This window comes from Galleria mellonella, unplaced genomic scaffold (assembly GCF_026898425.1).
Source record: "Galleria mellonella isolate WM207_F2 unplaced genomic scaffold, CSIRO_AGI_GalMel_v1 utg21, whole genome shotgun sequence".
Classification (NCBI taxonomy): domain Eukaryota; kingdom Metazoa; phylum Arthropoda; class Insecta; order Lepidoptera; family Pyralidae; genus Galleria; species Galleria mellonella.
The window spans coordinates 3,031,203-3,045,042 of NW_026442037.1; the positions used below are offsets into that span (position 1 = coordinate 3,031,203).

Consider the following 13,840-nt stretch of genomic DNA (forward strand, 5'->3'; position numbering starts at 1 on the left):
TCAGATGTTATTCCTCTGTACTCAGTAAATTCACGCCATATCCCACCCTTCAAACCTAAACACAGCCATGCAAACACAACTGCTTCACGGTTGAAACACGAATGGAACAGAGGTACCTAAGCAAACGACTTTTGTACAAAGTCTCTCTCTGGTGAAAGATCTGTCGCCAAAACCATAGAAATAGATATAGGAAGGTGTCTCTTGTATCACAATTCAACTCATGCGAAGACTGAATATTTTATGTTATTCTTCGAATCAACTAAAATACCCAAAGCTTAATTTAGACCCGGCATAGCTACTACTTGAAAAATGAAAATGTAAAATATTTATTTTCATAACAAAATTGGTTTGGGCCGAGGCACGCAGTCAGACTCGTCCTGACGTCACAGTTACTCGTGACTAAGGATCACGAATTGATAACGAAACTAGTGGAGCTTTTTCGATCTAATTACACGTAAGTTAAAGCGGTATTTATTAAATTAAAATTAAATTAAAATTAGTACAATACAAAGATCGTTGTGGGGACCTTCTAGTAAGTGATATCACCTGTCTCAGGTCACAATAGCATAATATCTCATAATACTTATAGTGATATATTATACATATACCTATACTACATTATACATATAGTGAATTGATTTGCTTGCATCCATATTTAAAATCAGGATCTGAAACAAAACGCAAATACATAGGGTCCAATTTAGAAATTTTGATATTTCGGATGGAAATAATTAACTAATAGAAATTTACTAACTATCCATTACTAACAATCCCTTTCCCCCCTGCCCACCTAAGTTGGATTCGTCGGTTAATCTCTCGGCCAAAATTAAATACGTATGTTCAAAGACAATTCCTCCTCTCTCATTGATTGTAAAACATGACAAAACCAAAAACAAACTGATGCACAGACAGTGGGATGGGGGACGTATAAACATCAACGCCAAAGGATTGTGATCCAACGACTACCGGAAAACCTATGAACAAAGGAATAAGGAACTCCACTAAGAAATAAATAGAACTGACAGGAAATAAAGTATAAACGGAATGAAAGAATGGATGGAAAGGAAGAAAACTAAGGAAACTAGCTAAATAATTAAAAGTAATAGATGCATAACCTGGAACTTAATATCCGGGAAAAAGCGTGCTACTAAGGGGGAGCCACACACAAAAAAAATCATTGACTGTAACCAAAGTATGGCAACCGTTCTTAACCCTTAACGAGGTGATGTAATAAAACTGTATCCAACACACGAATTCGTATAAAACATGAAACTGACAATTTATTGTAAACAAGCACTGTACTTCTACCAGTCCATGCTGGCTGACTCCATTAACGGTGCGCATACGCAACATTAAGCAACGCCCAATGCCAATCGGCCAATCAGAGGGCCGTATTTATTGAGACACGCCCACAGGCAGCGCCTGCGACGGGTGCGCGCGCGGTCCTAGTCAGTTACTCAAACACTCTCGTCGGAGGAGGTCCTGTTTGTGCGATGACGTCATTGAGTGGTGAAGTCAATTCGACTAAGTTGAAGTTCAGTGTGGAGAGTATATTGAGCAATGAGAACAGAAGTGCGTCAGTGGTCGAACCGCCCCGACAGGAGCCCCCGTGCGCGGGCTGTGTAGCAGCTCTATATAGGTGCTGTAGGGATGAACCACCTATACTGCAGCTGCCTCTGCCTCTATCATACACACATTTACATCCAGCACTAAGGCCTACAACTGGTATGTACCTACCTATTGGGGTGGGTAATAGGATATAGCAATATCTATATATTTTTAGTTACAATGTGTATATATTGGTGCAATAACGATTATATTAAAAGTGTGTTATATGAAAAATTATATTGGATAACATAATAACGTCGGCAATAAAAACCAGTTCAGCCAACGACACATTCAGGGCTACCACTCCATAGAACTCAGTTTCAGACTGTTTTTGTAATCCGTTAGCAAAAACATTATGGAATTCCATGAACTGAAATTAAAAAAAAAAATATTGGATAACAGACTTTTAACGTATTTGAAAATAAATATCCGACCGATATGGACGTTATCGAAATGGGTGATGACCTTTCTCCACCATCAGCGTCCAGAGGAACCCAATATACCTATACCAGAGGGAGACTTTGTACAAAAGTCGTTTGCTTGGGTACCTCTGTCCCATTCGTGTTTCAAGCGTGAAGCAGTTGTGTTTGCATGGCTGTGTTTCGGTTTGAAGGGTGGGATAGGTATGGCGTAAATTTACAGGGTACAGAGGAATAACACCTGAGTCCTCATGAATGGCAACGCATTGGGGGTATCATGGGCGAAACAGTATACTCTGTTATGTCCATGGTACTGCTCATGTCTATAGGCGACGGTTACCACTTTCCATCAGGTGTGCCGTCAGCTTGTTTGCCATTCTAAGTTGTATAAAAAAAAATATCGAATCTATATCCATACTACTCATGCTTACTAATCAATACTCAGATAAACAAAACACTTATTTAGGGGATGAATGAGCAAAGAGAGAACAAATGTAATAAAATGTCTTACTCGCATTTGTATGGTAAATCGACTTTATTATACAGGTAAATACATTAATATGTCAACAAAAGTATTACTTAAAAGATCCTTTTATGAGATAAGTCCGCCATTGTATACTAGATCTTATTTATGTATCTATAATGTAAATTATGCACAATAAATTTTTTACAATACAATACGGTTTTATTACAAAATATTGTTTAAGAATTGTAACTACCTGTGATGCTGTACCAAGACGGGCTAATTAAATTTCGAAAAGCAATAATTGATATAAATATTCATAGTCATCTATGAAAATTACCAAAATAATTTGGTGATCATAAGATCGCTTGAAAGGAAACAGTAAAATCCCATTATCAGATCCACGACATGAAGGAATACCTACATACATACATATCTTTTTTTATATTTTCTTCTTAAACAAATACATATATACAAATGATTTCATTCATTCATTTTTTTATAACACTGAGAATGGTAAATAATCGGATGTTTGACCTTATGGAAAGTGGTAACCCTCGTCTGTAGACATGAACGGCACCATGGACATAACAGAGTACTCTATAACGACTATGGTGCCCCTCATACGTTACACTGAGGACTATAGTATTATGTCTTCGTACCCTATTATTTCACTGCTGTATTCTACCCTTCCTGCCGTGTGATTCCGACATAAATTAGGCAACCCCTTCCATTCCTGTGGGTGTCTTAAGAAGCGACTAAGGGAACTTAATAGTCGAGGGATGGGCAGCAGCGTCCTTCTTAAACATTTCCAAGATCTAACTGCCAAGCGTGGCAACTACTGGCAAAACCCCCCAATAGAGAGCCTTATGTTCAGCAGCGAACAATTAATGGCTGATAGGGTAATGATGATGATCCTTTAAACTGAAGTACATCTATTACACAGTTGCTTTACAACAGAACCACGATTTTCATTGCCATTCTTAAGGTTGTCTTGAAAAGATTGCTCTCAGCAATAAGACCGCCTTACTGTACTTATACAATTGTATCGTTGTGTTTGTAAATTGTCTTGCTTATTTCCTATATTGTATAATGCAAATAAAGTATACTCATTTATTCATTATTTGTAATTTTATTAAACGGCTTTAAAAAAGAAGGATGTTTTCTATTCGGTTTTTTTTTTTATATTTATTGCCTCATAACTCCGTCAGTTATAAACTAATTTGAAAAATTCTTTTTTTATATCTAAAAGGATATAAAAAAAAAAGAATTATACTTATTAAGGATTGGTTCCAAACAAATATTATCAAAACGAGTATAGTAGTTTAATTTTCAGATCAAAATAACTGGTTTTATCACAATTAAAGTAGTTTTTTGTGGGACATATTTTTAATTATATTTTCTATATTTCTCATTTTATATATATGTATTTATTTATTTATTTATTTATTTATTTATAGCAAGGCAACAGATTACAAATTAATACATTTATAAAATAAATATTACATGAAACGACATTAAATTTGCACTCCAATAACTGCTCTGCATAACATTCGATACTATATACATTAAAAGAATGACGGCTATAAATTTAAAGTAACAAATTGGCAGCCTTAATGTAACATTGCAATGGAAGATATCAAGGTCCTTGCATACATTGTTATATTTTCTGCATTTTATATATTGTGATATATTGTTACAAATCGGTATATAAAATAATTTTTGTATTCTTTTATTACCTGTACGAAATGAAATGTATATATTTAATGTATTAAATGCAGTCAAAATAAAATAAATTCTTACGTAGATATCAGGTCTAAGGTTAGGGCTCCAAAATCCAAATGATTCTCGAATGTCCAAGTGGGCGAGTCTATGTTGAAAAGATACCCGCTTACGATAAAAATTGTGACAAATTATAAGAAAGCTGATCTCTGTGAATGCGGCAAGAAGAAAACAAATAGACAGTCTACAAACGTATGGCATGTTATTTTTTAAACGTGAAGATCCACAATTTGTTACTTGTATTACGCGATAATATCGTTGATTGTAAATCCATTTTCACATTTTATTTGCAATCGCCATAAGTTACTTTAGTCCCATTTTTTGCTTTTTTTAAAATATTTTTAAGGGCTTTTACCTTCTTCAGGTATATCAGCCCTATCGTACCCTGAGATTTTTCTAATAAAGCCTTATCTACTTTCCCTAGACACGGAAAGAGAGGAATTAATGTGCATCAATAATTTACAGAAATGTTCAAAAATTTCTAGTTTAGGTTCAGCTAATATAGATTGAATAAGACCAATTTATTTAAGTTAAATCCCATATTAATTTTGTAACGATTGAAGCCACTCTTATTTGAAGAAAAACAGATTAAACCCAAACGTTTAACAATCGTTAAATTTACTGTATTTATTGTACTGCTTCATTTGTTACATTTAAACGCAAGACGTTTCTATCACTAACACTTTTCGAATAAGAAAGTAAATAGTCATACTTTCTTTCAGAATAGAATATAGAATAGAATAGAAATCATTTATTCAAATAAACTTACATTGAAGCACTTTTGAAAAGTCATTACATTTTTTTTAATTTACCGCTCGTTCGGAAAGCTGTCTCATCACAAGAAGAACGAGCAAGAAACTTGCGTGATGCTCTTTTAAATAATTTTATTATTATTTTACATTTTTAAGTTTAATTGTGTGAATACAAACCACCAATTAGCACTAATTCAATTAAATACTCAAAAAAAAAAAAAAAATTGAATACATAACCAACTGGTTAAACAATTAATAAGAGGAAATCAGTCATAGTGATTAGAGCAGACCAGTCCCTACAAGCAGCACCCGTTCACGAGTATGACGGATGAGCCAGCCATCACTGCGCTCGACCATATTTTAGGGAGCCCAATGACCCGGCCCACCACGCCGCCACAAGTCTGGACATTTTAGTGAGCATGACTACTCAAAACACTAGACCACGTCAAAGCTACTCACAATTGCCATCTGATAGTTATAGTATTCACATTTTACATAAGAATGCATGCGGCAATTAATACAAAAAACCGCTACGCTTTCATATTTCTAAAATTAATCAATTAAATCAAGAAAGCAATGAGAAAATAAAATTATAACGTTGTATGCTAATAAACTAATTATTTACTTGATATGTTGTCATCTATGAATTCGTCTATCCTGTAATAGGCTTTCTTACATAAAAATTGTTTAATATAAGATTTGAATTGCCTCTCTGTCAGATTTAATGCAGATTCCGGCAGTTTATTATAAAATCTTATGCAATTACCATAGAATGAATTACTGATTTTGTGCAGACGGCATTTAGGTAAAATAAGCTTATTTATATTGCGTAAGTTTCTACTTGTACAGTCTTTGAGTTTTTTAAAACTCGCTAAGTTCTTCCGTGTATACATAATATTTTCATAAATGTATTGTGAAGTAACTGTGAGGATATTTGAGTCTTTAAAGCACTGACGTAATGACTCTCTTGAACCCATACCATAAATAGAACGTATGGCTCTCTTTTGTAAAACAAATATAGTATTTATATCGGCTGCTTTACCCCACAGCAGTATGCCATAAGACATTATGCTATGGAAATAACTAAAATATACAAGTTTAGCCGTCGCCACGTCTGTTAATTGCCTAATTCTTCTAATTGCATATGCAGCAGAACTGAGTCTACTGGCCAATTTTGAAATATGGGACCCCCATTGTAATTTCGAGTCCACTGTTATACCTAAAAAAACTGTATCATTAACAAAATTTACTATTTCGTCATTAAGCAATAACTGTGTATTTATTAGTCTTACATTAGGAAGTGTAAATTTTATACACTTTGTTTTGCTGGAATTTAATAATAGGTTATTACATGTAAACCAATTTAATATTGCAGACATAGCACAATTTACATCGTCTAATTGATTACTTTGACGTCCAATTTTAAACACTAACGAAGTATCATCCGCAAACAGCACTATATCTGCAATTTTCTCTACCATAAAGGGAAGGTCATTTATGTAAATTAAAAAGAGAAAGGGGCCTAAGATTGACCCTTGTGGAACGCCCATCTTAATAATAATCTTTCAAATCCTATATTACTACTTACTTACTATACCTAGGTATCTACCTATATACCTAACTTACTAGCTTATAATTATTATTATTATGTGAGTGTCACATAATATTTTCGAGTTCTCCCAAAGAATACGAACATTTATCGACCAGCCACTTGCATAACTCAGTTTTAAAATTTAATTACTTGTGTATGGACAAGAAAAATAAATTCATGTTAGAGGCAATCTTACCATGTACCTGTATGTCCCGGGCCGGCCTCGGCGACACTGTTCATCAGTAGTCACCCACTGGGTGTAAATCTCTACACAGCTATTAAGATCCACTCAATCCCACTTAAGTTGGGGGAAAAGGGATTGTTAGTAATGGAGACTGAGAATCCTATTGCTAGTAATATACCCAACCAGGTCGACCTCCTCGCGGTTCCCACTGGAAACTATCATGGTTAATTCCTGATGAATCCATCATGATGGGCTAACTGGCCTGTTTTCATTCTCATCAATCACCCTTCACTGGTGCTCCGCCAGCGTATCTCGTTAGCGCAGGCGGGGTTACCATACCATTTTAACCCATTAAAAAAAATCCCCCCTAAGTTTAACCGACTTCTGTTTTTTGTCTGTTGTTTGTCTAATTATATGTTTATAATATAAAAATATATTAAGTATGATTTTTTTCTCCAACATGCTTGGAAATGTGAGCATTATTTTGACAATCTTCTTCGAGATAAATAAAAATTGCCGTACTGGCCAGATACATGCGGGCAGCGGACGGCAAAAATTGTATGAAAATCCATATCTGTCGTGTTTTGCGGCCAGATAAATTACTATGTAAACTCATATCTGTCCTGTAATTTAAAAATGGAATGACCTTGTACTTCGAAACATGGCTACCAAGGAGGTATCTAATAAAAGGTTTTATTTAAATTTTGAACTGGCTTGTAAATAGAAAACTGTTTATTGAAAAAAAAAAACAAAGGAACATTATGGCGCGAGAAAAATTATTATTGTTCGTTATTCGTCATTGAACTTAAAAAGTAAAATTGTGTTTTTGATTTCCGCGCATTGTTTGAGAAAAGTACTATACAAGCCTTGGCCACAACTTGGCATTGATAGACTCACGTATGTGTGCCTCGGCTACGCCTCGGCCCACATTTGCACTTTCGTCCACCAATGCCTCAGTTGCTGGCCGCTGCAGTAATGTACTATTATATTCCTACAATTTAATAATACACCGCCTATATATATATATATATATATATATATATATATATATATATATATATATATATATATATATATATATATATATATATATATATATATATATATATATATATATACCTACTAACCTTTTAATATTTGAACGTAACCCTCCCCCATTTGGGTTTGCCGGTAGTTGCCACGTTTGGTAGGCGAGTTGGCAACTGCACTTAGGCTTTGGTAATGTTTTTAAAAGGACACTGCTGCCCATTTCTCGACCATTAAATTTTCTTAATCGCCTCTTATGACACTTACAGGAAAGGAAGGGGTGGCTTATTCTATGCCGGGACCACACGGCAATGATTATAATATTTACAATTATATACTCGCACTTACATTAACCTGTATTATTCCACCATTAGCGTCCAGAGGAACCCAATATACCTATACATATACCGTATGCCTATACTAGAGGGAGACTTTGTACAAAAGTCGTTTGCTTGGGCACCTCTGTCTTATTCATGTTTCTAACGTAAAGCAATTATATTTACATGGATGTGTTTCGTTTTGATGGGTGGGATATAGCAGTGAATTTACTGGGTACAGAGGAATAACACCTGAGTCCTCAGGAATGGCAACACATGGGGGTATCAGGGCGAAACAGTATACTCTGTTATGTCCATGGTACTCCTCATGTCTATAGGCGACGGTTACCACTTTTCATCAGATGGGCCGTCAGCTTGTTTGCCATTCTAAGTTGTATAAAAAAAACAACTGCTTCACGGTAGAAATACGAATGGGACAGAGGTGGCCAAGCAAACGACTTTTGTACAAAGTCTCCCTCTGGTAAAACTAGTGTAGACTAGATTCAAACTCGAGACCTTTGAGATGTATAAACTAATGTGGACCATAATGCTCTTATCCAGCGTTTTATTCTTGCAATCCATTGATGTATTTAAGATTATTTTCAAAGACGACCAGTCCTTCAAAACTTCCATTATTAAGTCTCAGACAGAACTTTGCATATAACGAAAAGCTCTGCCTGCATTCTGGGGTAGGAACTAGACAATTATGGGGTGGGCACAGCCCACTCAGCTGCCCCTTAAATACACCCATGGCAAAATTTGATCTCTACAAATTTCCAGTGTACCGCCTTCCTATATCGTCGCCGCCACCTCAGCAGCAGCCGGCGCCGCGGTGTGACGTCTCCTCCAGCGGCAAGAGGAAGCGCTCCTGGTCCCGGGCGGTGTTCAGTAACCTGCAGAGGAAAGGCCTCGAGAGGCGCTTCCAAATACAGAAGTATATAACGAAGCCGGACCGGCGGCAGCTCGCCGCTACCTTAGGACTCACTGATGCTCAGGTTATACAGCTTAGACTTTTTTATATGAGGAGGTAAAGCAACCGTCACCTCGACATAAAAAAATTGGTATCAAATTATCAGCAGTGGACAGTTATTGGCAGAATTAATATCAGCCATTAGCTATGCATTGCTGCCTCCCCTTATTGGAGGGTTTTGCCAGTAGTTGCCACGCTTGACAGGTAAATTGGCAACCGTGATTAGGCTTTAGAGATGTTTTAAGAGGGTCGCTGCTGCCCATCCCTTGACCAATAAATTCCCTTAGGCCTCTTACGAGACCCATGAAAAATTAAGGGGTGGCTCATTTTACGCCAGGAGCCAATTTCGGTATGCATGAAAACACGAAGTCGAGTCCTAAAATTCGGAATTTCATTTTATGGTAGACCCCCAAGATTAGGATGGAACAGAGGCACAACGTTGCATAGCAGGTATATGTAACTTTTCATACATAGTCTTCATCTAGATCCATATTACCGGTAAAGGATGGCAGATGAGAATGAAGCCATCGAATCGGGATCGAATCGAATAATCATGAAATCAAAAGGTTATTTTACCTTATATTTGATGTTATTATGATGATAAATTGAAATTGTTACTTAGTATACATTGACGTTTATCTGTGAGAGCTGTATACACCTTTAATTGATGTGTTCATATGGCCTTAAGCTTGGTAGAGAGGAGTGAGATCTTTTTGTTCAAGTAAACTTAGATTTAAGCATTTTTTTTAGTAGTTTTTCTCTTTTACTTACTTATAATATTGTATATTGTCTGCTTAATTGCTGTGAGCATATTGTTGGTGTGTCTTTTATAAATAAATAAATAAATGTTTATTCGATTTAATAAAAAATCAGCTCTCAGATCAGTTAGGCAATCGTGACAGACTTACTATGAATCATAATAGTTCCCTGGAAGAACCGCGAGAAAGTCGACATGACAGTATATTGCTAGCAATGAGGCAGTTAAGGCGATACGGATTATAATGAAACGAGAACCCCGCCTTCGCTATCGGTATATGTTGGCCAAGTACCAGTAAGAGATGGTAGCATAAAAGTCGGTCGGTTTTTTTAATGGGCGAAAATGAAACCCCGCCTGCGCTATCGGTATACACTGGCTGGGTACCAGTAAAAGGTGATAGGTAAGAATGAAAAGGCAAGTCAGTTAGCCCATCGTGACGAATTCATAAATATTATTCGATAAATTAGTCACAATAGTTTCCAGGCGGAACCGCGTGGAGGTCGACCTGATAGCGTATATTGATAGCAATGGGGACTAACCTCCCCATTACTAACAATCCCTCCCTCCCTAAAGTCGGTCGGTTAAGTCATTGTGATAAATAAAAAAAAATATCGATATTTTTCGGAGCGGCCTGCGTGGCCTAGCAATGGGGCAAGAAAAATATATTGTTAGTAATGGGTCTAATAGGTTCAGTGATTCCCCTGGATGGATTATAGTTATACACCGGCGGGGCACCAGTGAAGGGTGATAGGTGAGGATGAAACAGGTCAGTTGGCCCATCGTGACGAATTCAACAAGAATTGTTCACGCTGGTTTCCAGGGGAAACCATGTGGAGGTCGACCTAACTCCAAATACTGTCAAACTCTATTACTAACAATCCCTTTCCCCACTTCACTAGCTATTAAGAAGCTAGTATAATAGGGAGTCTGACTATATTATTAATAATGCCTCCCCCCGCCCTTAGTAGGCACTCTTGGTAGATAGCTTGAAGCTTAGGATAGACGTTACAATACCATATATACATACAATACATAAACCAAATAATATTTCTTCACCAGGTGAAGGTATGGTTCCAAAATCGCCGCATGAAGTGGAGGCACACGAAGGAGGGAAGAGGCGCCGCGCCGCCCCCGCCGCGCCCCCCCGGGGCCGACCTCGAGACCGACGACAACGAGGACATAGACGTGGACACGCTCAGCGACTGACTACGAACTATTTCGGTCTAGCCTAACTTAGCCTCTCGGATATAACGCAGTTGGTGCCTTTTCACGTTTTCCTGTTACCGGCATTCTTTTTTATGAAAGATGATATGGTGTACTTATCTAAGGGATATTTAGTAAAATATCCCTTGCCCCCAGCATAGATAAGCCCATTACTATGGGGACTAATGGTCCTTGCTAGCAAGTCCTGTCAGGTCGACTTCCACGTGCCCCCCCCCTCCCCCCTGGAAACTATCGTGCTGAATTCCTGGTGTATTCATCACGATGGGCTTATTGACCTGCCTTTTCATCTCACCTGTCATCATTCTCCGCTAGCATCAGTGAATGATGATAGGTGACGAACGATATATCGTTAACGCAGGCAGGGTTACCACTCCACTGTCATCCATTAAAAAAAATATCACAGTCGGGGTTATTATTCCATTTTATCATTAATTAAAAAAAAAAATAGAAAAGTCAAGTTAGGAGGTATGCTGGTTTAATGAGGATTGTTGATGAATTTACACGTATAAATAGATCATTTGTGTGCCATATATATTATTAAAATACGTACAAATAATTACGCTTACTGACTGACATCGTACCAATTAGATACTTGCTTGTATCTACTAATATAGGTGCTCTGTAATTATAGATAGATAGATAGATAGATACTATTTATTGTTTCCTCCAAGAGATTACAATAGTAAACTTATTATAAATATAAACAATTACAAGAAATAATCACAATGAGAAAACAATAAATATGTATAAGGTTTTAAATACACAATCGAGATTTAACGCGATGTAAAATCTTTTACATGTAAATTGTTCCTACTTACAAGGATAAGTTGGACAGAAAAAGTAACGAATGAGGAAGTCTTAAAAAGGGTGAAGGAGAAAAGAACATTAATAAAAACAATAGAGAATGGAAGAGACAAAATGCTGGGTCTTCTTATACAACATACGACTTTTTAAAGAATATAGTAGAAGGCAAAAGAGAAAGGGGATGACCGAGGAATAACTACATGGGACAGATAAAGGAAATACTAGGTGTCATGTCGTATAGGGAGGTCAAGGATATGGCCTGGGATAGAGCTGGCTGGAAGAAGATGCATGAATTAGTTGCACCGACAAGAGGAAACTTTTAAATTAAAAGAAAAAGTACCTACATACTTACTTCTTTGAAACGTCAGCAATAAAGAAGCAGGTATTTAGGTACCTATTTACCTGTAAACTTTTATATCGCGTTAAGTGCCGATTGTGTATTTAAAATATGTGTAAACAACGTGAAAGTGTAAAATTAACTATGTGTAAGGTTATTTACTTAGATATGGAATTATTTATTCTTTATCTTTACGAATGTTATATGAAAATGAGTTTGTTTACCTTATAGCGTCTTAACCATTTAACTAATGACTGTGAAATTTGGTATACACTTATATATGAGATGGAGAAGGACATAGGTAAGGTAGGTACTTCTTATTATGGACAGTAAGCATAAACCGATCACGCGGACAAAGTCACAGGATTAAAGCTAGCTACCGATAAATCAATGAATATCTTAATAATAATAAAGAAATTTTAGACAATATCTGTGTACATATATTAGAAAATAGAAACATTGATATATCGTTACCTCTATGGCAAATTTACGAATCTGCAGTTTTTCAAATTTGACATTTCTTTAAAAATCTACATTTTGCGTCATACTACTTATTGTGGCTTATTTTCAAATAATTTTTTTTTTTTGGTAACTGTAGTTAGGTTTTTGTAATATTTTAAGAAGAACGCTGTTGTCCATCTTTCGACCATTAAGTTCCCATAGTCACCTCTTACAACATCCACGGGAAAGGAAGAAGTAATCCGTTCTATCCGACTTCGGTACATGAATAATGCTAATTGTGAACTCAAATAACTAAAAAAATTCTTTCCTAAATTTTAAACAAATAAAACTATATTTTTCATATATTTAGCACTTATTTATTTAAGACAAAAAAATCCTTTCCTGGATTTTAAACAAATAAAACAATATTTTTTATATTATATACTTATTTATTTAAGACTGATGTAACATAATAAAGCAATATACAAATACAAGCTGCGTTTATATAAGTGTCTAAAGTAAATTCATAATATTTACACTATTTTGTGTAACGTAGTTTAAATATATTACACTAAAACATGTTTGTTAGGAGACAAGGGATTGTTAGAAACAAAGACCTAGTGCTAGCAATATATACACCTGACCTTACCCTCCCCCCCCCCACTCCCTTTAACTATTGTAACTTTCACTACCACCTATCATTTCAAATTTATAACTTTTTAATGGGATGAAAATGGAATGGTAACCTTGCGTGTGCATTAATTAATACATTATACTGGAGGGAAAAGGATTGTTAGCAATGGAGTTTGACAGCGCCATTGCTAGCAATATGCCCTATTAGGTCGACGTCCACGTGGCTCCCCCTATAAACCATCGTGAACAATTCTTGTTGAATTCATCACGATGGGCTGACTGACCTACTTCATCCTCACTTATCATCCTTCACTGGTGCCCCGCCGGTGTATACCGATGGCGCGGGTGGTTACCATTCCATTATCATCCATTAAAAAAATACATTATACTTTGACAGGTTACCAGTAAACGATAGGTAAGAATGGAGTCAGAAATTAATTGGCTCATGATTAATTCAACAGAAATTAATCGTTACAATACGAGAACAAAGTGATAGTAAAATAAAAATGTATTTTAAACTTACAGAAGAAGC

At 36.1% G+C, this 13,840-nt stretch overlaps 1 protein-coding gene across 1 annotated transcript; it reads left to right on the plus strand.

Annotated features, from left to right (window-relative positions):
- Positions 1–1,466: 1,466 nt before the first annotated feature.
- On the plus strand, positions 1,467–11,189 carry LOC113510448 (homeobox protein DBX1-B-like). Its single transcript, XM_031911045.2, has 3 exons — positions 1,467–1,725; positions 8,923–9,137; positions 10,929–11,189. Exons 1-3 carry the CDS (start codon positions 1,494–1,496, stop codon positions 11,073–11,075), a joined length of 594 nt encoding a protein of 197 aa, XP_031766905.1. The 5' UTR covers positions 1,467–1,493; the 3' UTR covers positions 11,076–11,189.
- The last annotated feature ends 2,651 nt before the right edge of the window (positions 11,190–13,840 follow it).

What these genes read in the sequence shown, in the direction of transcription:
- LOC113510448 (XM_031911045.2), top strand. Translation starts at nt 1,494, where the DNA reads ATGACGTCATTGAGTGGTGAAGTCAATTCGACTAAGTTGAAGTTCAGT. An exon ending in AGCACTAAGGCCTACAACTG is followed by an intron (nt 1,726 to 8,922) that starts GTATGTACCTAC and finishes ACAAATTTCCAG; the next exon opens with TGTACCGCCTTCCTATATCG. An exon ending in TAGGACTCACTGATGCTCAG is followed by an intron (nt 9,138 to 10,928) that starts GTTATACAGCTT and finishes TTTCTTCACCAG; the next exon opens with GTGAAGGTATGGTTCCAAAA.